Raw genomic sequence first — 23,809 nt, 5'->3', positions numbered from 1 at the left:
CAAATAGCTCTCTTAGGCTATTGTACTGCTCAGAATACTGTATTGTTTTAACTGACTGGAACGCTGATGCATAATAGTGTTAGTTAATAGAGCACTAACTCTTGCCATATTCCACTGCACAGCATGCGGCAAGGTACAGATGAGAAACACTCCTATATGGAGTCTGAATATTAGAACCAAAGATGTAAAACATGTCTTTTAATGCACGGGATCATTTCATTTTTAAGGCCAGATCTGTGGAAGACTTTTATAGTTACTAACTCCCAGTTTAACAAAACGCAAACCAAACAAAAAATTAAGAGTGCAGGTGTAATACAATCGATACCTTGCCTAGAGACTGTGTTCTGCACCCAAGTTGTTACTAGGGGAGCTAAGACACTGGTTTATATAAAACAGGGTCATTTTCAATCCTAACGCTGAAAGGGAGCTTTCAAATCAAACAGTAGGTATTTTATTACCCCATGCTGAAGCATTCCAGTGTGCAAGGCATGCGATGAATTACAGGCTTTGAGGTAATAACCACTGGCCTGTCTCTTTTCTGACTTGCACATCTGTAAAGACAATATACTGATGCCCATCCCCACAACTCCTCAATGTTGGTAGGGTATTTATATACAATGCATTCACTTACACCAGTTGAAATTAATATGTTCAAGATGGTAATGCACTTTGACAAATCTCATAGCCAGGGAGCTGATTTCCAAGTGAGAGAAGGGCACAAATTTGCCACCCAAATTCGAGTTCTCCCTCACTTGGCTAATGTTCATGTCACCAGCCAAAACTCTTCAGCCAAAACTTGTTTAATGATTTATCAACATGCCACAATCCTCAGTTTCTCTCATAAGAGAAATTGAAAGCTTGGAAAGGGAAAGGAGAGTTTCAGAGACAAATGTCAAGAAACTGTTTCCTTGTGTCTATGTCTTGCTGTGTCCACTAACTAAGTATTTACATGGAAATTGTGTAACTTCGCTGCTGAGGACAGTTTGGTTTGGACTCTGGTTGAGAGGAGAGATCTTTTCTTTGTTTTCCTAGACTACTCTGGCAAATCTGCCCAAATGAGGTTAAGTGCTGGGAAACTGCTACACCGCAAAAAAAAGAAATAGTCTTTTTTTGAAAGATGGGAACATGATTTTGTGGGAAAAAAACATTAAGGTTCATCTTTGTATGTAGCAGAAAGTTTGTAAAAGAATATAGAGCAATTCCGATGCACACAGAACATGTGCTCTGCTTTTATTTTTAAAGAGATTGCAAATCTTATAAATGTGAAACCTGAGACTGCAAGAACTGGGTCTTTCCTCTTACCATCTCCAGATGTGAGCTCACACCCCGTGCCCTGTGCAGCTGGAAGCCCCAGTGGTACGACCTGTGGCTGTGGGGCTGGTGGGGAGCCAGGAATCAGCCATGCTAAAGCACAACCCGAACCATCTGCGGGAGGCCTGGAGAGAGCCCCCTCCTCTGCAGTCGCATGCTCAGCCTTGGAGCATCCCTCCCAGTGGGTGCAAGAGTTTTAATCTGGCGGAGGATGCCAAAGCCCTGCTGTGACTGCCACAACCCCGCAATGAGCTCTGTCACAGCAGCCCACCCCCCACAAGCTGCCGCTGCTGTCCCGGAGGCGAAGGGGACAGCAAGCAACGGAAACTGCCTCAAAGAGGGGTGAGACTATGTGAGCAGTGAAGGGAAAAAAATCCCAACCATAAAACAGTTCAGGTGTTGAGAATTTTAGACAGTCGTTGTCAAGAAACAGTGTTGAGCTGTTAATTTTTTTGATTTGGTCTTCAGCAGATAATAAAATTTTGGGTGTAGTTAAGGACACTGTTTTAAACCTATTTAATGGAGATTCCTCTCTCAGTAGGATTAAGTATCATGCTAATCAATTCCTGGCAGATTAGACAGATGTCCTAATAGGACATGAGTGCACACTGCCTGATCCCTGAGTAGGTGCTGAGGTACGGCAGTTTAAGTGCATTTAAGACAGGTCAGGGCATCCCTATGCATGAAAGTCTGTTATTGATCATTTTAGGAGGGGTTGATTTATTATATTTTTATGCTCTAGAGTTTTCTGAGTTTTTTTGTCTCCATAAAATTTTACAGATTCATAAAAGTTTCAGCGGTTTGGTATTGGCTTTTCTCCGTACTTGTGGGAAACCAAAACCTTGGCTCCAACTAGAAGCATCCTGCTTTTCCATCAGGGAACTCTGGACAAGCTGTGACAAGAGAGTGGCGAAAGCTTTGGGGATCTTTAGCAAAGCCAATGACAAATGCCCATTTGGATCCCAGGCTATGATTACATTTTGCCTGGGACTCTTCCCCAAGCCACAAGATGCCTTCTCTCCTGCTGCCGGACAGCCTGTATTTCTCACTGGCCTCTAAAAAGAGCACCTACCCTGTGCTCTTGCAATTCCTAGCTGTAGGAGACATGCTGAGGGACCAGAAAAATGGGGAAAACATGGGAAAAGTTGACGAAGGTGATGACAGGTATGGAAAAGCTTCTCAGGAAGAAAAGAGTGCAGTAGGACTGTCTATCCCAGGAAAAGAAGCTGAATGAAGGATAGGCTATAATATATAAAATAGTGGGTGGCAAGGTGAGCGGTAGTGCTTGCTGCCTCTCCTGAAGCCCAAGAATAGTGGGAATCAGTGAAACCGGCAAGAGGCAGATTCAGCTTAAATTAAAATGGCTGCTCTTCATGCAACAGCTAGTTGAATCGTGTGACGCCTTGCACACATTCCTGGTGTGGGGAACGCAAAAAGTTTACATCAGTTCAAAGTGTAATTGGAAGAATTTAAAAAGGGAAAAAAAATACCTGTTGGTGATTACACAAACCTCTTGTGGCTTTAGAAGATGTGTACTCAAATCACTGCCAGCTAGAAAAATGTCCCGGAGGACTTCCACAGTTTCGTATTTTAATATTTTTCTGTGAAGTGTGTGGCTGCTGTGAGACAGAGTATACTGGAATGGATGGGCCTTTGCTTTGACCTACTGCTGCTATTCTCTCCTGGGTTTTGAAGGGTTTCCTGTACTTGTGACAGTTATGTTTGCCCACTCTTAACAGGGACATTGTCTTTCTTCAACATGTACCATTATGAAGGGAAGGATGGCAATTGCAGCAAAGCAATGCAGTCTTCTCTTTGGTGTTTTTTCATCGGTGTGTCACTTCTTGGGCATTATCATTTGTGTTCAGAGATGAATTTTCTCATCACTTTTCCATGGGACTTCTCTCTGCGGGATTACAGTGTGCTGTGAGCAAACAGTCTGCTCGTTACCTGAAACACAGAGGATTAGGCTGTGGCACCTAATTAAACAGAGCGGGATTGCAGAAACGTGCACCACCCATTTTGCTCCAGCCTCCCACGATCACAAAACAATGTCTGGAATTCTTTGAAATTACCACTCCTAGATGCAGCTTTTCCTTTGATGAGAGCATTTCATCAGAGTAATCCTGCTCTGGCTGGATAAGCTGCAGAGCAGGATAACATCTAATGTATTTTGCAGCTCAACTGGAATAGCTTTTTATCATTCCCCACCTTGCCTTTCACAAATTACGCTCCTAAAGAAAATGCCTCCTCTGTTCCTTACAGTGGTGCAACGCTCCTCCTCAGGTGTTGTAAGGGAAGAAGTTTCCAAACGTTACCGCTCCAGTTATGAGTTGCTTACAGTTGCCCCATATCTCTGACCCCCTCTGGGCCACTTCACCGCTTCCCAGGCTGCAGTCCGCTTGCCCCAAGCCCCTGAATTTTCTCTCTGGACACAAGCTCCCCACGCTGGGGGGCGGAGAGGGAAGCGGGGTCGGCACTCAACGGAGCAGCGGGGGCTCAACTCTCTCCCCTGCGCCCCCGGGGCAGCACCGTCCGTCCCCCTACCCCCCAACTCCCGCACCCCCGGGGATGGTGGGGAGCGCGGGGGGGAGGCGCCGGCCCCGGCCCCAGCCCCGGCGGGGGCGGGCGGAGCGCAGCGCCCGTCCCCGCAGCCCCCGCGCTCCCTGCTCAGCCCCGGTATCGAGTTACAGAAAAACTACACCCTCGCAGCACCCCTATTTACATACAAATAACTGGAGTGCCTGCATTTATGTCACCATTCAAGAGGCTTGCCAAGGGAGGCTGTAATCCAATCAGCAGAAGCTTTAAAAGGATGTCTGCAGAGTGATTAAAAGGGGGTTTTTTTTAAAAAAAAAAACAAACCAACTGTAGTCGTTATTTTTCATTTCGTTTCATATTTGCAAAGAACTTTGATCTGAGTTGAGAGGACAAAGATGCACATGTCCTAAAATACATGCGAAGAGATCAAGATGTTAAGAAGATCTCAGTTGTTGTGTGGAAAGCGAATATGACCCACAGGGATTAGTTTGCTTGTGCTGGTTTGGAGATTAACTCTAAATCACTGCTTAAGGACTAATAGGACTAATAAGAATTCTTGGAAACATCAGGGAAAAAATTCTTATAGACCAGACTGGTGAAAATGGCTTTCCAAAACAGTAAGACTTTTTAAAGTTTAATATATAATGTTTCTGTTTCTGGTTTTTTGAATGCTTTCTCGTATATTATGAACATTTCAGCTTTTAAACTGTTACTTAAAATACCTGTTGTTGCTGGGCTGGAGGAGAAAGTTGTTCTGTTTGTTTGCCGTTTGCAAAGCAGTAGCCGAAGGGGTATTTTTAGACTTGATTGTTAGTTAAAACTAGAGCTCGCCTGTGGTTTCCTGAGTTAAGTGAATGGAAACTAGTCTAAACTCCTTGAATGAAAGTGGAAAACGTATAGCTGGGGCTGGGGAGTCCCTTACCGCCCAGAACACGCTGTTAAACTTCTCTGTTGTGCAACTTTTACACACCTAAAATGCGTTCACAACAAAGGAGGAGAGCGTGAATGCAGGCAAGTAACGAGCTTACGGGGAGCTCTCTGCTCTGTGCTGTTGAGGGCACGGGGGGGGGGGAAGGGGGGGGAAATCCTACGACCGCAAAAGACATATTTTGGACTTGCTCTGTCAATGCAGGAATGTAGGTTTGCATGATGTAATGGTATGCAAATGCTCCCAGCGAGAGTCAGCGCCCCGTTAACCCTTTGCGGCGTCTGCCCTCCTCTCCGAAGATTTAGCTTTTCTTCCTTTCATTTTCTTGGGTTTTTTTTCTGGAAAAAAAAACCCAAATCATCTGTTTCTCTGTGGGTGCCCGCGTCCCCCCTGCGCCTGGCGCTTTGCGATGGGCTCCCGGCTCCGCGTTGGGTGGGTTGTGGCTGCCGGGCTCTCCGGGCAGCGCTCCTTTCGGGCAGGGCTTTGTTCTGCTCTGCCCTCGCCCCCCGGCTGGCTGGGCACTGAAGAGGCTTCATGAAGTACTTACCTTTAGAAAATCAACCTGGGAGTGTGAAGCAGTTCATTAAAAAAAAAATAAATATATATATATAAATAACTCCGCTCTTACGTTCAAACTTGCGAAAGTTATTGAGAAATACCTAGGGTGGAAGGCGGGCCTTCGCTTTTACTCTGCGTCCATTCAAGCTCACTGCACTTTTCAGTACTGGTAGGCAAACAAGCTCTCTCTCACAGCCAAGCTCTCTGGTTTTTGGTTGGGTTTTTTTTTTGTTTTGTTTTGTTTTGTTTTTTGGTTGGTTGGTTTTGGTTTTTTGTGGGTTTTGTTGTTGTTGGGTTGTTTGTTTCATTTTGTTTTGTTTTCACACAGAATAGCCTAACTTTAGTTTGTCAGCTCAGGCTTTTTGGTAAGGAAAGCAAAAGTGAGTGTAATGGTGCAAAGTACAGAAGAACCCTGTAGCTTGCTTAAACGATTGGGCAAAAGTCATTCCTCGTATAACTTTATTGGATTTACGTCAAGGTGGAATTCTTACGTTTGCCCCCAATAAAATTATTTTCTCAGGCCGGTTCAGAGGGTGGATAATTGACGTACTACATGGAAAGAGCCTTAGGGAAAGTGGAGGTGACGGGATTGATTCCTTGTTGGCGAGCAGAGAAGGGCGTTATGACTTACTAAGCACGCAAGCATTTACAATACGTGGAGCTTCTGATTTCAGCCTGGCTCTTGTACTGGCAGGTGAGGATGCAATGACAGGTGATACGGACAAATACCTCGGACCCCAGGATCTGAAAGAGTTGGGAGATGATTCTTTACCTGCTGAAGGATACATGGGCTTTAGCCTGGGAGCCCGCTCCGCCAGGTATTGTATTTGCTGCTTCTCGTGTTTGCATGTCACCACAGTTACAAGTTTTTACAAACCAAGCGTGCTCTTTCACACAAAGCTGGAGTCTATTCCGAAACAAAGTAGAGGGGGTGTACTTCCGTGATATGCTAATACTGTGCCTTTAAAGCATATGTTCATTGCAGTTTTATTTCATATCCTTTATTCATGTCAGCTTCTTATGGCAATGATACAGAAAGCTACCTATTCACTTTTTCTGGTATCTGCTCATGCTCGGAAGATCTCTGAGGCACCTCTTCGCTAGCAGTTTGGAACTGGTCTAGAAACTCATCTAGAACAGCTAGCAAAACCATGTTACTTTTCACTACCACTGGTCAAATTGATACTCACATTGGAGTGTTCCTTAATGGACTAGTTTAGCTGAAGAATGTAAATGCCAGAAAAACTGAATGACGATCATTTCCCTATTTTGGTGCTTTTATTTCTTTAAAGGGGCTAGCGAGTAATCCAATTGAGATAGCCAATATTATAGAAAAATGCTCCCCAAAAATGAAAAAGCAGGTGTACCTTAAATTGGTTGTAGGGTTTCATTTGACAGGGGATGGATTACGCGTTACAGAAAACAGGCCAAAGTTTCTGTGAAGCTGATAAATTATTGTAAACTTAATATAATATCTGACTAATGTTGATTTCAACTCAGGTGTTGCTAGATCAACGTTTTAGATTTCATTTTTGAATCTTGCTAAAACCTGCACTGTGTGTTGCTTAAAACAATTAAACCTGTATGAGCAGAGATTAATTCCACAGTTGTGGATTTGCAATGTATTTACTGACGGTTGAATTGTACTGAAGCTAATAATTAAACCTCATAAGCTGGAGCCCTGAGGACTTTTTCCTATGCTGTAGTTTAAAGATCTGTTTTAAAAAGTGAGTTCATTGTCTAACTGTGAATGGCAGCTCCCATAAGGTAAAGCTTAGATGTCTACCCTTCAGTCTTCTTTGTCACGGTTGCATTAGAAATGCAAGCATGCAGTGCAAATCTGCTCTTTAGTACTGCCCAGCCATGTTTTGCTTCACTTACAATTTTTAGGTAAGGTAATAAGTATTTATGGGATAATACATTCATGAGGAATACCAAAATGCAGTTAAATAGTCCATCAGCTGGAAAATCGGCAAAACGAATCTAAAGGGAGAATCTTATGTCTTTTTAAAGTTAATTTACAAAGCTGACATGCTACTTTCAAACAGAAGTCAGTGTGAGCGAGGTCATCATCCAGCACTATCAGATGTGGTCAGGTCTGAAGTACTGTGGTGATGGTGGAGAGGGAGTGCGCTTTGTGTACAGAGCTGGGCACTGATTTACCAGACACCTTTCACTCATTGCACACATCTAAATTCTCGCTGTGCAAGTGGGAGAGCAGAATTTCGCATTCAAGTTCTGTTAGATAGATATGAGGGTTCAACCTCATTTTGTCTTTTCTTTGAGAGAAATATAATATTTCCATGCTCCTGATTCTAGCGGTGCCATTACTATTTGTTGCTGCGTAACTCATTTTTTACATTGCACATGTTATGCTCAGAGGAGGCAAATACAGCATTTTTCCTGTGAAGCATTCTATTTAGCAAAAAGTGTTCTGTGGACGTATCATACTACTGATTCTGAGTGTAACATTAAGAAATAAACACATTAAATATATAAGCCATCCAGCCATAACATCTTGCTTTTCCCGTCTGATTCTTTGCTTTCTATTTCTCCTGTTTCTTTTCCACTGTAAATTGCTTTAGTCCAAAAGTCAGGTAAGAAGGCATGGCATCGTGTTTCATCTTTCTGCTGCTGCCATTGCTCATCTTCATTTTATTCAGCACTGGAAAGTGACATGCTTTTTTTTTGGGAGGGGGTGATGGTGGTGGATCCCTAACAAATATAACTTGATTTCTTTATGCCCTTTATCATGTAAAAGTCTGCTTAACATATGCCTACAGTGTGTAATTAAGATCTCAGTTCTGCTTCCAGCACAAGGAGGAACGTGTGCTAAGGGACTAGAAAAGTTCGATTAATAACTACAAAATGCATGAAACAAGTTGTAGAGTTTTGAGTCTGAAAAGTGTCGCTAGTTCAAAAGTGTAGTATGTTGTTGGATGTTGCTTTGTATTAATTCACATTTTTTACTACTTTATTTTTTTGTCACGTAGCAAGCATGTCTAGGCCTGCAGCATGTTTTTAGCACATACCATAATGTATCTTCCAGGGTTAATGTAACACACTGCTACAGTGATTTAATTGCAACACATTCAGAATGATCATAGTTATTTCTAAGTAGTTTAACATGCACAAAATAATCCCCAAAGCATTGGAATCTGTATTTAATCATCAATAAGGAAATTTCTTTTCTTTCTTCTCTAATTTCAAAATTATTATCCTTTTTTCTAATGAAAGGAGTAACTAGGATGTTTGTAACAAAGTCAAAAGTGGTTCAGCCACAAAGAGAACACCACCACATAAAAGTTGCTTTTAGTTAAACCTGTTTCAGCAATCCGAGCCATGTGGGCAGGTACCGTAACTTACCCACAGCTCCCCCAGGACCTGCCCTCATGGGTCTCCTTTTAGGATTAGGGCGTGAAGACGTTTATCAAAGATCATCTAAATACTTGAATACATTTTTCTGCATTTATTCTAAAGCCGCGGCGTTATTGCCAAAGCAGTAAACATCTGTTGTGATTTTCCTTATGTATATTGTAGGGAAGGGGATATTTAACTATAGTTAATACCTATTATTCCATTTTTTCCCTTGTATTTATTTCACAGATTATGTATATTTTGCCATCTTATGCTATCCCTGGAAGTTGCATGTATTAATTTTTTTATTTTTATTTTTTTGTTCATCTCATTGTCATCTGCACTTTCTATGATAAATGGTAAATACAACAGCCTCCGCTCCTTCAGTTCGGATAGGTCCTACACGCTGAACAGAAGTTCTTATGCCCGAGACAGCATGATGATTGAAGAACTGCTGGTACCAGCAAAGGATCAGGTACGTGCTTGTGTCTCTGCCACCATGTATTCGTTCTTCATATTTATAGGGGGTGAGAGTCTGCAGCACTCAGCTGTGCTTGCAGACATTATTGCTACTCTCTTAACTATTGAAAAAGGAGAAGAAAGGAGATGAGAGAAATCATGGGTTTACCCCATTGTGGTTTTGATCCTGCAAGAGACAGGCTGGTGGGGTCCCAAACCAAAAGAGTCTTTAAGGGACCAGTTATGTTTCTGAGTATGAGCTTGTCCGTTGAATTCAATGGAAGCATTTGTGAGCTTAATGTTACATGTATCCTTAGAGCGCTTTGATAAGCTGGGAACAATGTGTTTTACACTAAGCAACCTTTGTCTGTACTGTATAGCCCAGGGATTACGTTCGCCTGTTCTGCCTACATGGATGGGACTCCAGCTGCTGTCCTTGTTTTTCCACCCTTGGGAAGAATTTGGCCTTGTAAAGATTAAGCTATTATGCACTAACCAGTTTATGTATCTTCCAAACATTTGTGCAATGACTAATACAACAAAAGCAGAATCTTTTGACCTGATCATAGCGTGGGAAAGTCTTTCTAAAAGCTAATGCTGGAGATGATAGGGTACTGTATGCTTTGGGAGTTCCTCAGCATTTTGCTTCATAGACTTGCTTCAGATTTTCAAATCCAAGTTACTCAAGAGTTTCTTGATACAGAGAAGCCGGAGATCTGTTGGAAAAATTCACATAGAAATCTTTACTTGGTAACTAAAGGACTGTGGAATGGAACTGTTGTTTATGTCCTGGAAGAGCATAAGGTGGATTGTAGTGAAACAGAGGTTTTCTGCTGATGTTTTCACAGAGGTACCTCTCAGCAGCGGCAAGTATTCCTACACAGGGGGGTTACTGATCTGGTGCTTTCTGGGGGGAAAGGGTCCACAGAGCAGGACTCAAGCATTTTAAACCTTGATTGTGTTAGTCTGTGAATTCTTGTGTAGTATAAATTACTACAGCTGTTGCACACAGTTTTGGTAGCATTAGGACAATGGCAGAAATTGGATTCTCTCTTTAGCAACTGAATGTTTATTATTAGGTTGTTACTTTCAAGGGAAATGCTGTAAACCTCCAATAACCTTGATTTACAACAGCCATTTAGGAAGAGTTTCTGAACTTTGCACAGCAGTAATTTTGTTGCTTTTGTTTGTTTTGATGTCAGAAAATGAAATCTGCAACTACTGGCACTGCAAACAACAAATGATATTTCAGGGCTGAGAACCTAAAGTTACTCTGACACTTCCTGCTCCTGAGCCTTCATTAAGCCTCCTTGATATGATGGAAACTTCAGAGGAGAGGAAGTTTTCTTATGATTCTGGCCATTTTTGTGATTGCTGTCAAAGCAGATGGCATTGATTTAGCAGCTAGGGTGCATTTGATCAAGTACAAGACTTAAAACTAGCACTATGCTGAATAACTCCTAAAGTATGTTTTGTATTACAAAATTCCACTCAAAAAGTAAGAGTTACTATCTGTACATGGAGGTGTTGCAGTGACACCACATCATGTACAGGAGCTTTACTTTAGGGCAAACTTCGTTCTCTACACATGGTCATGGACTTCTCTGCTTTTTGGAGGATCTCTTGCAGAGCTGGTGCTGAGCAGTAGCGTAGGCTGTTTTCGTTGCATTTATAGTCTTCATATTTTTGTGATTCCAGTTTTTGTCCAGCAATGACTGTGCAATTGTTGCAGTTCAGTGTTGGTCCAAATTTGTCATATAAAATGAAGCCAGGCTGGAGGCCTGGCTGACAGTCTAGTTGTAAATGTTATTCTAACATTAATTCTCTAGACAAACTTCAAGTTTCTCAAGTCCAGGAGGGGATTTGGAATAGTGAAGGTGGTAGTGGAAAAAAATGTAATGTCAGTCCTGTCCTAAGAGGTTAGTAAAACCGTGATCCCCTGAAAAAGAAACGACAGTAAAGCAACCAGCTATCATCATGAAAAAGGGAGCCCAGCTAAAATTTTCTGCTATGGCTTCTTGCAAACCTTGAAGTCCTGACAAAAAAAGATATCCATCCTCTGGAATTCCTGTGTTCTTCAGCCTAGCCCAAACCTCTACAGCTCTTTGGCTTAAGGGGCAGAAGTGCATTTGGGAGATGGAGAATACCCCTGCCTCTCTTCTTCCCATCCTTCCCTCTGTTTATTACTGAGTTTCTAGTTAATCTCTGCTATGGAAGTAGAAATCAGGAAAAAAAAACCACCTTGTGTTTCAACAACGGAATACAAAGGAACAAAGACCATTGTGGGTAAAAACTAATATCCTAAAAGTCCATCTGGAAACTGATAGGAATTAAGGCTGTTTTGGAGTATCATGCTGCTTTGAAGGAGTGAATCATTGCCTATCTACATATTCTGTTTATCTCCTTTTGTAAAGTTCAGATGTGTTCTGGAGTTCACGGCAACAGCAAAGTCTCAGAGCAAAGGGAATTAATTTTATCAGAAATATAAAAGAGTAAGGGGTATTTGCCAACTTCTTGATCCGTTTAAAAAGAAGATTCCACGGCCGCCCCTCCCCAGGAGCACTGGTAGACTTGGGAGTCTAAAAAGAGTCAAACGAGTAAGATTTGAAACCAGCCTTTACTGAACCTGACTGCCAGCATGACACACTGGGTGTTACGGAAGGGTTTCTAATAATTCCTGAGAAGTCAAGATATTCTCCATTGTTTGCATTCGGTGTTTTTTTGATGACCCTGTTCAACAGGGAAGTCTGAGTCCAGGCTATACTGTGCCTTATAACCTGGCTGGAGCAAAGTTAAAATTTCTGTGTCCTGGTGCGTTACCATGGCTGTAGCAACTCAGACCAAATCCAAACGACTTTCTCCATGGAATAATTTACATCAGCCTCTGAATTTAATCAGCCAAAGGCAGGATGAATCAGGCTGTCCGTTACATAGCAGCTTGCTGAATCTCTTCTGTCTGGATAAATTCATCTGGGAGGAAGCATAAATTCTTCTGTTTGCTGAACTCTGATATTACACAGCCTGGATATTCAGTTATGCAACCAGCAGGATCCTTGCCAGCAGAACCATCAGTATTTTTATACATGCATTTGCATCTAACGGTGCCACGCCCTACAGCAATGCATATGTGATCTCCCTCAGTCCATGGGGGGAACCTGACCAAGCACAGAAGCACAGGATGGATCCTGTGATTTGATGTCACTGATGATGTACCATCTTCTGCATTGCTTATACTGCAACTTACACGGGAAGATTTTTTTTTTTTGCCTGCCTGGAAAATCCAGCACCTCAACAGACTGACAAAATGAGATCAACAGATGTGTGCTGCGTGTAAGAAGCATGTGTCCGGCTATTAGCTTTTTCTACTCTGTTTCTCTGCCAAAATTATTGGCTGTAGGCTTTGTGCTTTTACTGGCTGTAAATATGTCCAAAAGATCTGTTTGGGTGCACTTTGTCAGAAAGGAATGCATCAAAAAATATAGTCACCTGATGTACAGACAGTATCTCAGGACAAAGGAATAGACCACGGAACCCTATGTACGCGTGTAAGCAAACCTATAGCAACTTGGTGATAATAGTAGCACTTTTATCTAGCATAGATTATTTTAGAATGATGGAATTTCCTTGGAAATTACATGGCCCTACATTTAGTTTTCTGTATCACACTGCTGAAGGAACTTTAGCATTTTCCTTCTGTTATAACAAACATGATCCCATGTTTGTTTGTTGATGTGTGTGTCCTTGTGCGTGCCTGGACCTCAGTGCAGTGACACCGTTACGGTTTAGCAGCCATGTGAATGACAAATACTAAATTGTGGTGTTCTTTTTAACACATTTCTTTGGTTTGTCCTATTTTTGATGATAAAGTTAATCACTGAACAAAGGAATAAATTTATTTTTGTTTATCTAAATTTTTACAACTTCTGAGACCAACTGTCTGGATCTTACACTGTTTGGTATCAAAAGCAATAACGTACTCAGTATGAGCTCTTACCAAGTTAGATCACTTGGAATTGCAGAAATGGCTACGGCTTTCCTGCTTAAACTGTGGCTCTTCAGGGAAATTTAGGAGAATCCGTAGTGGTCTATTGGAAAGAGAAAATCTGTCTTCAATAAACTAAATTATAATGCTAATTAAAGCCACTGTCATTGCTTAATTGCCATTGTTTTAATGGCACTCATTTTATCTTTTATGTCTGATGGTGTATTTTGATGTTTAACATATGCAAGTTTGCCCCTTGTTGTTGTTGTCTGTGCTTGAACCATCAGACCTAAAATACATCTGTTCGAGCAAAAAGTTTAATGAAAGACTTTAACGAAGGAGTTAAGGTAGCAAAAGGAGGAGGCATTGAGCCACGTGCCACGGTGTTGGACAGATGGCAGAGCAAAGTTATACCCTGCAGATGTTTCTATTGATTGGCAGTAAACTATAACGTTTACTGGTTTTTGGAAGGAAACCTGGAATGCTCATCTGAAATAAAAAAAATGTCTGAAGAGAGAAGTTTTTTGGAAATCCCAGAGTGATGGGAGGATTGCAGGTTCTGGCCAACAACAGAGCACCCTCTGCTTGCTGATCTTGTGGAAGCTTCTCAACAGAAGTATGCTGATATTACCATTCAAAATAATTCATTTGCACTACCTCTATGTGCCAGTACATAAAAAATAGATGGAAATAATAAAACCTCCCTGTGTAGAAGTGTGTGCTTGGCTCAGGTTTGACTTGAACCCACAGAATTTAATGTGAAAACAGCCTGTGAGGTTTTAGCCTATACAGACTGCTCTCTCTAGATGTGTTTGCCTGTAGGCAGAAAACAACCTACTTAAAGGAAACACTGACATCTTTAACACCTTCTTGGGTGAAGATTGTCTGTGTGGATCGCATGACAGCTGCTTGACTTAGTTTTATTGATGTAACTTCTGACAGCGCTTCTTAAATTGTTTAGAAGTTTTCATATCACGGCAGAGATCTGGGCATGCAGTGTTTGAAGATTTCATTTGTTTAATTTCTGAGAAAAAAAATAAATAAAGAAAAAAGAATATTTTACTATTTGCTTTGCTATACAGATAAGAGGATTTATAGTGTGGACCTTGTTGTGGGGCACAGGAGGCTGGAGGGTGCATGAGCATGTCCAATGGGCAGCAGCAACAAATAAATTACGCCTCGCCTCAGTGTCTGTCAGGTGGGGCAGTTAATTATAGCACCAGCGTATCAGCGCTTCACAGGGTTAAAGCTATTTTTATAGAGATGAGTAGGGACAGCAGCACGCCAGAAAACAGTGTTCGTGTTGGTTGTACGTGTATAAAGACAAACTGAACCCTCCTCCCACCGGGAGCTTGGTTATGCATTCACAGCTTCAATTAAACTCTCAGTGAAGTTATTCACAGGTTCTGCTTGAATAAGGATCTATCCAATGGAGTTTTCTGTGGGGGAATATTATACCGGCTGTCTATATGGTGTATGATTGCAGTACAAATGGTAACATTTTTTTCAGTCTTTCTAACCTTGCACATGTAAGTAAAGTTTGGAGAGAGACAGGTGTAACTGAAGGAAGTGGAAGAAGCGGGCAAAAGAATGTTTGAAGATATTGAAGGTTAATTTGTCTGTGGATTCCATGCTTCTCTTACAGGATTTTCAGTAATATAACACCTGCGACATCAGCACTGTTATGTGGAAAGGGGCCAGATCTAAATTTAATAGAGTTATATTAACAAGCTTGTATTTAAGATGAGTGTTTTTCATGTTAATTCTAAATTTCAATTTATTCTTTTTTTGTTATGTTTTTAAGCACCTGACGTTTCAAAGGGAGTTTGATTCTGATTCTCTCAGACACTATAGCTGGGCTGCAGACACCTTGGACAATGTTAACCTTGTTTCAAGTCCCATCCATTCTGGGTAGGTCACTTAACATATTTCCTTTATCTTTAAATGTGGAAGTGTATTGTTAGCTGAAGAATACAGCCTGCTGTAATGGCTGATAACATGCCTATTCCTGCTCCAGTTGAAGCCAGTGGCAAAATTCACACTGACTTCAATGAGGGTGCTTAATAACAAGAGTCAGTCTAAATTCTTGCATATCAAACCAAAAACTTGCTTCTGCACTTAATTTTCTGAATGCCAAAGCATTGTATTCCCACCAGCTTCTCTTTAATAGTCCTGTTTTGCTTTTTTTGTTGCTTAAGCTTTGCTTTTAAGTGCCATAAGGTGATTTTGTTTGAATTGTATTAAATTATTTGGAATATGAAATCAGTGATATAATGTTATTCTTTCTGTTCTTTCATAGTGGAAAAAATGGGGGGCTTTAACCTCATTTTATTTACACATCCAAACTCCTGTCTGTTCACCAATATCTGTAGTTTGATTTTAGTGGTACTATTCATTTATTTATGAGTCGTCACTGTAGTTCTGGTGCTTCTTGACAGTAGCACACAGACTTGATTTAAATGCAATAGTAGTAATGTTTGAATGCATATTGTAAAAATGTGCAAATAAATGTGTAACTGAGAGGAATCAGTGCATATGAGATTGTCTAGTATAAATATTTGCTGTTTAATTTTCAATATCAGGACATAAAATTTCTTATCCTTTTTAGTTTACTTCCCCATTTTATGACTAATTACGTTGTTGTAATGAAAATGAGCACAGCATGTACCAAAAGATTTCAGTTCCAGAACAGCAGCAAGTCCCACCAATCTAAAGCTTCAGTCCCACAATACATGTAAGCACCTGCTTCTGCTGAACAGATTTATACAACGGTGGATTTTTGGGTCCTGAGCTGATAAAACACTGCATATGGTCAATGCTAGAGTAGAAATGTCAAGAGCTGCAGAATGAAAAGCTGGAGTCTGTTGGTTATCATGGGAAGGTAGGTCAGCAAAGGACCTCAGAGAGCTAGTAGTCCACCTGTTTGCATTACAGCAGGATAAAATGTTGTCAAGCCATTCCTGAAATATGTTCTTCGTAGTCACTAAAATTAAGAGGTTCTGTAGTCCTCCAGCTTCAGTAGTTCACTGTCCTTTGTTAAAATATTTCTTTCCCTGATATTCAACTTAAAATTTCTTTGCTGAAGATTAAGCCTATTTCTTTTTATATCCATAGTAGTCATGGAGAGCAGTATCTTACTGGTCTCTTAATGTTTTATGTGTTGGAAGACACATAATCCTCTCTTTTAAAGACTAAAATGTCCCAGATCCTCCTAGGTGGTGCTTTCCACATTTCAAGGCACCCTTGCTGCTGTCCCCTGGCTCTCCCCTCTTTGATGATAGCTTATTTCTAAAGCAGGATTGCAACCTCTTTACTCTCACACATGGCACACCTAATCTTAAGCAATGCCATAATAATTATCATTTTGGTAACTGCAGTTTCTGTTGACTGATGTTTGTGATCTGCTAGAATTTCTTGGTTCTTTTCTGAAATTGTGCAGTCTGGTTATTTTTTCTATGCTTGTGTTTATGTGATTGGCTTCTTCCCTCTGTTTACATTTGCGTTTACTGTATTTCAGTTTATTGGTTCCAGACCTTCTTTCCATTTTAGCAAAGATAGCTTTTAATTCTCATCCTATTTTCCAAAGACTTTCCAGACCTTTTTTCTGTCCAGTGTTCAAATCATGAATGAAGACATCAGCTTAGTACCTGGCCCAGGACAGCACAGTGAATTCCCTACTTGAAGTTTCCTTTCAGTTTAGCAGTAAAGCACTGATGGTATCTCTTTTGAGGTAACTTCTTGGGTGATTGTGCACTTACCTTATCTATACTGTGCCTCGCTTTCTTACTGAAGTACCAAGATAGTACTTCCACACATCCACTGGGTAAGTTACTCGGTCAAAGAAGGAAGTTAAATTCATTTGACATGAGTTACTCTTGCCACTTTTATTTTGACTCATTTTTATTTTGAGGATTGGTTGCACTGGTCTTGATTATCCTTTGGGCCCTTGCAGGTTGATTGTTGGATAATTTGTTCCTGAATTCCTGAATATTTGTGGTAGTTGGGGTTTGACTAATTGGTCTAAAATTTTCTGGCTCCTTTTCATCCTGGTACAAAATAGGTCTGATGCTTGCATCCTGCCAGTCCTCTCGGGCAATACTTGTCTCCCCTTAGTTCTTCAGCATGCTCATTAATGGTGCCAACCCTCAAAAACATATATTCTGTGGACATAGGATCTTTGACATCAACTACTTCAGATCTCCTCCTATTGTACATCAGTCCTTGCTAGCACAGAGGCGGCCTTAGCTGCTGCCCAGAGGGGAAGGGCTGCAGACCTGCAGCAGTGGAGCAAACTGTGGGGCTGTAGGGGAGGGAGAGGATCTGAGCACCAAAATATTCTCCAAACAGGTATAGCTTTTCTGACCTGTCACGTTTCTCATTTGACAGATAAAGTTCATCAGAAATGATGCTGTGATGACTCAGTTCCTTTGTTAGGAAGAAAACCTCATTCGTTTATTTTCTTTTCAGTTGTGGCCCCATATTATAATATGACACTGTTCCATTTCATTTAGGGGCAATCAGCGGATGTTCCCATCACATCTTCCAGTACCTCAGCACATCTGATATGCAGAGGATCATGACTTTTCATTTCTCTTCTGCTGGTCTTTTTCTGAAAAGTAACTCCTTTTCTGCTTCTTCATGGTTCTTCATTCCCTGGCTTAGTCCCCAGCTCTCTTTCTGTGGCCATAGGCAAAGATATGCCAGCTGGGCAGCCCTCGTGGTCCAGGTCGCCCTGCGGCCACGGCCTGACCCCACCGCTCTTTGCATTCCTCGTCCTCCCCCGGGCTCTGCAATGTGCTGTGCAGGGGGAGCTCCTCTGCAGTCGCTCCCCTGGGTTGCTCTTTTCCCCCATTTACCCACTGTCAGAAGAGAGCATCAAAGTTTGTTCCCACTTCACTGAGGCAGAAGGGGAATTTTTGGAGCAGGATGTGGAGATCCAGCAATGTAACAGTGAAAGAGGAAGAAAGAAGGAATTGTTGGCAGTAATTTCGACTCTTCTGGTTTTTCCTTTTTTTAAGCCAAGATAATGTTTTATGTTTTTCTTTCTGAGTTCAGATAAGTTGTTTTGCCAGCATATATTTTGAACAGGGTCCATTGTAAGCAGCACGCTGAAATGTGTCATGAATCTTGAGGCCTCTGGAAGGGTAGAGACCCTTCACTAAAATGACCTTTGGCTTTCAGATGTGAGCTTACTCATGCAACTTTCCTGAACTAAAATGTGGGTGTGCTCTCTTCATGTTATCTTTTTAACTCTTTCATTTTCCTAGCTAAAAGAAAGAAATTAATGCGTTACACTGCCTACCATATTGAGAAACTCAGAAATACTGGATCCAGTCTTGCGATGTGGAATACATCAGATTAATTATAGTTTACTCCAACTTCCTGTACACCCAGAAAACCTCATTTTTGAAAGCACTGTAATGAATAGCGAGGACCAATACTCCTTTTGAGTCTCCTACCATACATATCTATACATTATACTTGGGAAAATAAGCTGCTGTAGAAAAGTGCAAGAACTAGTTTTCCATGGCACAGTGTAGCATGTTCTGGGAATTAAATTAAGAAGTTGTGTTACAATAAATTCTGTGTTGACCTAGGTAAATTGCAAATACGTTTCTCCATGTGTTTCTGCATTTCTCAGAGAAATTATGGACTTGTGCTGACTAAATAAATGAACGCCTTTTTTTTCCCATATGTAGCATATTTTATATGACATAGGTCACAATATGCAAAGCAAAAGCCAAATAATTTCTAAAGTTGGCCTTCAAATGTGTTGCTTTTGTTATTTTTCTGATTGTTACTTTTCCTTTGCGCATATTATTGATATTTTCTGTTGCTTGCCTCTAATTATCTTACATTAATTTTTCCCATTTGCTTTCTAAATTATTTTGCAGCTATTCCTCTCCACTTCCCCAGTATGATTCAAGGTGATAACTCTGTGCTTTCTGTGAATCCTCATTTTATTATTTTTTTTAAACTCTTTTCCCACAAAGTGTGTGTAGATGTTTGTAGTGCATCCGCCCACATCCTCATCCCTTCCATGTATTCAAGTAGAAATGCTCATTAGCGTTTAGCGTTGTGTTTTAGAGATCATATTGTAGTTTCCATTATTAGTGCAGCATTAATTTAGGCAAGCATCAGCTACTAATCTTTTAGATAGAAAGTGCATGAAATACTGTTTGGAATTATTGATTTAAATGGTAAATTACTAATTTGAAAACTAAACAAGGAAATAATTAATACGCTCTTGACAATGATTACTTTTATATGGGAGCCATATGCATAAAGGCTGATCTGCTAAAAGTTTTGTCTTCACTGAAGGCTGCGGTGTGGTGTAGACACCAAAGCTGGCTGTAATGGGCTAGTTCCTGTGGTGGGACATAGGCTCATGTCAAGGGTTAATCTGCCCTTGCTGTGAGCAGCGTGCAGGAGCAGTGCTAAGCCCCAGGTTGCCAAGGCTGGACTGGTATCAAACCCAACTCGGCTGTCTCTGCATCACCTTGAAATCTACAACCTAAACGTACCTGAGAACTCGGGGCCTGATTTTTATAGGTACTTAGTTTTAACTTTCATTGATTTTTGTATTATTTTAAGTTAGCTGATTTAGGTGCATAGAGATTTTTGAAAATTCGCTCTGAAAAAATTGGATCATTAAAATAGTTTGGATACAGAGAAAACATCTTATCTGAGTGCAAGCTTTGGCATTTTTGCATTAGATGAAAAACTCATTATTTTATTAATTCTGAACTGGCTTAACGTGCCAGTAATCACATACATGATAGGCAGGTCTCCAAAACATTCTTGTACCGAGCCATCAGGCCAAGCCCAGCCTTGCCAAGCTCCCCGCGAGGCCTCTCTTTCCATTGCTCCCTGATGCATGGACCAGATGTGCCTCCCCGGAGCTGCTGCATCACCAGCCCTGAAGGGATGCTCCAGCCAGCCCCCCCTCTGCCCTGTGCACTCCCATAGTCTGAAGTGGCCCCATCTTCTCTGCAGACAAAAGCCATGCACCGAAGCACCAATTGTAACATATTCCTTTCAGTATTCTCCCTTTGGTGACCGAGGGCTGTGGGTCCCTGCTTAATATTTTGCTTTGCTTCATAGTAAATTTTAATGGATTGTCTTGAACTCTCTTCACAGATGTTACAGTCATCTAAAATCTTGTAATCTGTAAATATTAACATAATTTATATACTCTAATTTAAAGATTGAGCATATTGTTCTCGACATATATCTAATATTTGTAGAAAGTGTTTGGTTAGCCATTCAGCAAAGATCCTGTCCCACTGAAACAGTTCCTCTTATGAGGGATTGGGGTACCTTAGTGGCAACATTTGGATTTGTTCAGTAGTGTACAGTGTGTTTATCTAGGAGAGAAATGTGGATACAATTTATTTGTATTAAATCTACTGTGAATATTCCATGCATCGCTATTGTAAAGTGTCTGGGGCACAAGAATTGATAAATGGGGGTCAGGGTCATCTCAGAGAGCTGTTTCACCTCCCCATCTTTACTGATGGATTTTAATTTGCTTTGAAGAAAGGCGATGTAGCAGTTCCTTTATCTGGAATTCAGTTGGACAACCTTTCTGTCCTGCTTCATATATTTACAGCTTTTGTCCCTACCTGTCTGTCTCCTGTGGTCCACTAAATATCAAGTTTTGATTACACTCCTGCTTTTGTGCAGATTATTCCCACCCACGTCAGCTGGACTTTGGAGAGCAGCTTATTTGCAGGCCTGACCAATGCACATCAGTTGTCACTGTAGATGTCCTGCTGGCCTCAAGAGCAAATGTAACAGTCTTACACAAATTCCCATTCATACTTCAGAGCACTTGGGGGCCTTTTTAAAGGATCTTCATGACCTCCCTGGATTATTGGCTCTTACCCGTAGTTCAGTTTACAGTAGGGAACCAGGAAATTGAATGGATTCACCTGTTAATCACGTGAAGGTTTAGTTCTTAAGATCTGGAAGTTTTGGCAACTGCCTTGAAAATAGTGAAACCATACAGCAGATGTGCCAGCTATGTCAGTGTCTGCGTATCATATAGAAGGAGCAAACAAAAACATATTGGCATCAAGACTGAGTTGGTAACTTGTGTCCCTCTTGATACTGGCCTGTTATTGCATCTTCTACCTGAAGTTATTCTCTCTCGGCAGCTTATGGTACAGAGGAAAAGGGGAGGTATTTTGGAGCACTAGAGGATAACCCTGTAACTGTTTAGCCCTGCAGGAAGCTGTATGCTTTGATCCCCATAAATTGGAAGAATTTTTGCTGCAGATATTTGAAACAGGCTGAAGTCTGGTTTTGGTCCTGGGAGGAGACTCCACTTTCCAGTCACTGTTCTGTTAAAGACTGTAACACTTCACATATGCAGCTTCACAGCATTTCATAGATGAAATAAGCCACAGATATTAAAGATTATTCTTGTTAATATTCATTATTCCCTTGCTAATAATAAAAATTTTGTTCTAAAATCTACCACTCACCACTTAGAAATATAATTGCTTAGCCTTCTATTATTGAATGGAAAATTATGCATTGGAATAACACTGGCAAAAATGATTTTTCTTTAATGTCACTTTTTGCTAATGAATGTCATCTTCACAGAGGAGTAATGGCATGATTTACTCCAGAGTGCCAGTAGCCTAAAGAAAGTTATATACTTGATATTCTCACTCATTCCCTATCAGTGAAAGCCCTGGACTGACTGTCACTCATGGTGCCAGCACTCATGCTGCCAGCCATCAGGAGTGTTTGCAAATGAGACTGTGAGGAGGTTTTGAGGACTGAGATCCCAAAAATGATAAGCGGTTTTGGTTCTCCTTTTTCTACACAGTCTGGTTCCTTTCTGTATGTGAGGCTAATTCCTCTTATTTACAGACAGTAGAGCTAACAGTAACAGAGAGATGTTCTTAAATTCTAATAAATCACTACTAATACACTACTTGTCTACTCTTCTAGTACAAATTAGTAGCACCTGTTCATTTCACCATGATGTTACTAGACCTTTAGCAATTCCTGCTTTTGATAACCAATAGTTAACATGTAAGTATAAGTTTTAAAAGAATCTTCGTGTTCTTTTTAGTTTAGCTGGGATCGGGAGGACTTTTCTAATATTTTAAAAACTGTGGCAGTTGACTTTTTTCTGATTTTCTGCTTGTTTTGTGACCATTTCATTGACATGTTTCCTTTTTCCTACAGTTTCCTGGTTAGTTTTATGGTTGATGCACGTGGGGGTTCGATGAGGGGTAGTCGCCATCATGGAATGAGAATAATTATCCCGCCACGCAAGTGTACAGCACCAACCCGCATCACCTGCCGCTTGGTAAAGAGGCATAAACTGGCCAGCCCACCACCGATGGTTGAAGGAGAAGGATTAGCAAGTAGACTTGTAGAAATGGGGCCAGCAGGGGCACAATTTTTAGGGTGAGTTGTTCTATGAATTTCATTGTTTACACTCATATTGCATCTTTCATTTCCTTTATCCTGTGGATTTAAGTAGTTAAACGTTGACCCTACCTCATTTGAGCATGTAATGTAGGCTATGTAACTTGAAATATTAAAAAATGCCAACCTGCCATTCCTTCCAGAAAGTAACCTTGTATTTTAAGAGGAGCTTTGCCTCTATGATGGCTGCAGGGTGGAGTCAAAGGTAAGGAAAGCCATGAAAAGGCCAGATCTTGCCCCCATCTACTCATGCAACCTGCCTTTCAAATCAGGAGGAGTCACACGCCTATAACGCATAACGGATTTTGACCCTTTCGCTCATAGAGTATTGGAGAAACATCACTGTCACAAAAAAGTGTCCTAAAGTCACCCCCAAGGACGTAAATATTGAACTCTGTTCTCTATGAAGCAGTATGTGCACGGCTCCTGCCGGAGTTGCTGGGAGCTGCCTGTCTCTGTCCTGTGGAGCAAAGCCACCGAGAGCGATGGTGGAGCAGTTACTCGAGAGCATCAAGTAGTACAAATGCTAGGAACTGACTTTTTTAAAAGCTTATAATAGGGGAAACAATCCACTATGATGTGGCTCTTTTTTCCTAATTATAAATTTTGTTCATTATCATGAGTGGCACCCTGGTGTAAACTGCTGGTTCTGTCGGGAATGACAGCTTGTTCCTAATTTCCCCTTCTCGTTTCTCTTCCTGCTGCATGGATGTTATTCAGTAAACTGCATCTTCCTAACACTCCTCCCCCTCTAAATGAGGGCGAGAGCATGGTTAGCCGAATCCTGCAGCTTGGTCCACAAGGAACAAAATTTATTGGGTAGGATATGTACGGAAAAGATACAGAATGTCTACAGTTTTTCTTTTGTTTCCAATTTTTTGTTATTCCCATTTTATTTTTTTTTAAGTTTACTAAAGCTTTCAGTTGATTTATGTCACTGAAAGAAAATCATAGTGGCTTGATTTAATATAGCTCTGCTACTACCTTGTGCTTATAGGCATGTAAAATTCACTGCCAGCATTCTGCTTTCATAACTTCTGTGCTTTTGTAATTTTTTAAATTTGAAGTGTTTCAACTGCATCAAATACATTTTAATACACAGTGACAGTCCTTTAAGTTCAACCCTGTGGTAGAGAAGGTATTTACAGGCCTTGAGTTGAGTCTGTTTTGGGAAAAGCATTTGTAAAATATGATTGCATAAAGTCTGTTATTTATGAAAGATT

General features: G+C 40.9%; 1 protein-coding gene across 1 annotated transcript in view; it reads left to right on the top strand.

Annotated features, from left to right (window-relative positions):
• Positions 1 to 23,809, top strand: part of ANK3 (ankyrin 3) — a 215,328-nt gene that overhangs the window by 132,829 nt on the left and 58,690 nt on the right. The window contains exons 24-27 of the mRNA XM_074155343.1: positions 6,033 to 6,156; positions 9,068 to 9,170; positions 14,941 to 15,047; positions 22,341 to 22,565. Coding sequence (XP_074011444.1) covers positions 6,033 to 6,156; positions 9,068 to 9,170; positions 14,941 to 15,047; positions 22,341 to 22,565 — 559 coding nt within the window. The remainder of the gene's footprint in view (positions 1 to 6,032; positions 6,157 to 9,067; positions 9,171 to 14,940; positions 15,048 to 22,340; positions 22,566 to 23,809) is intronic.

This window comes from Numenius arquata, chromosome 10 (assembly GCF_964106895.1).
Source record: "Numenius arquata chromosome 10, bNumArq3.hap1.1, whole genome shotgun sequence".
NCBI lineage: Eukaryota > Metazoa > Chordata > Aves > Charadriiformes > Scolopacidae > Numenius > Numenius arquata.
This window is presented reverse-complemented; position numbering and strand designations above follow the sequence as displayed.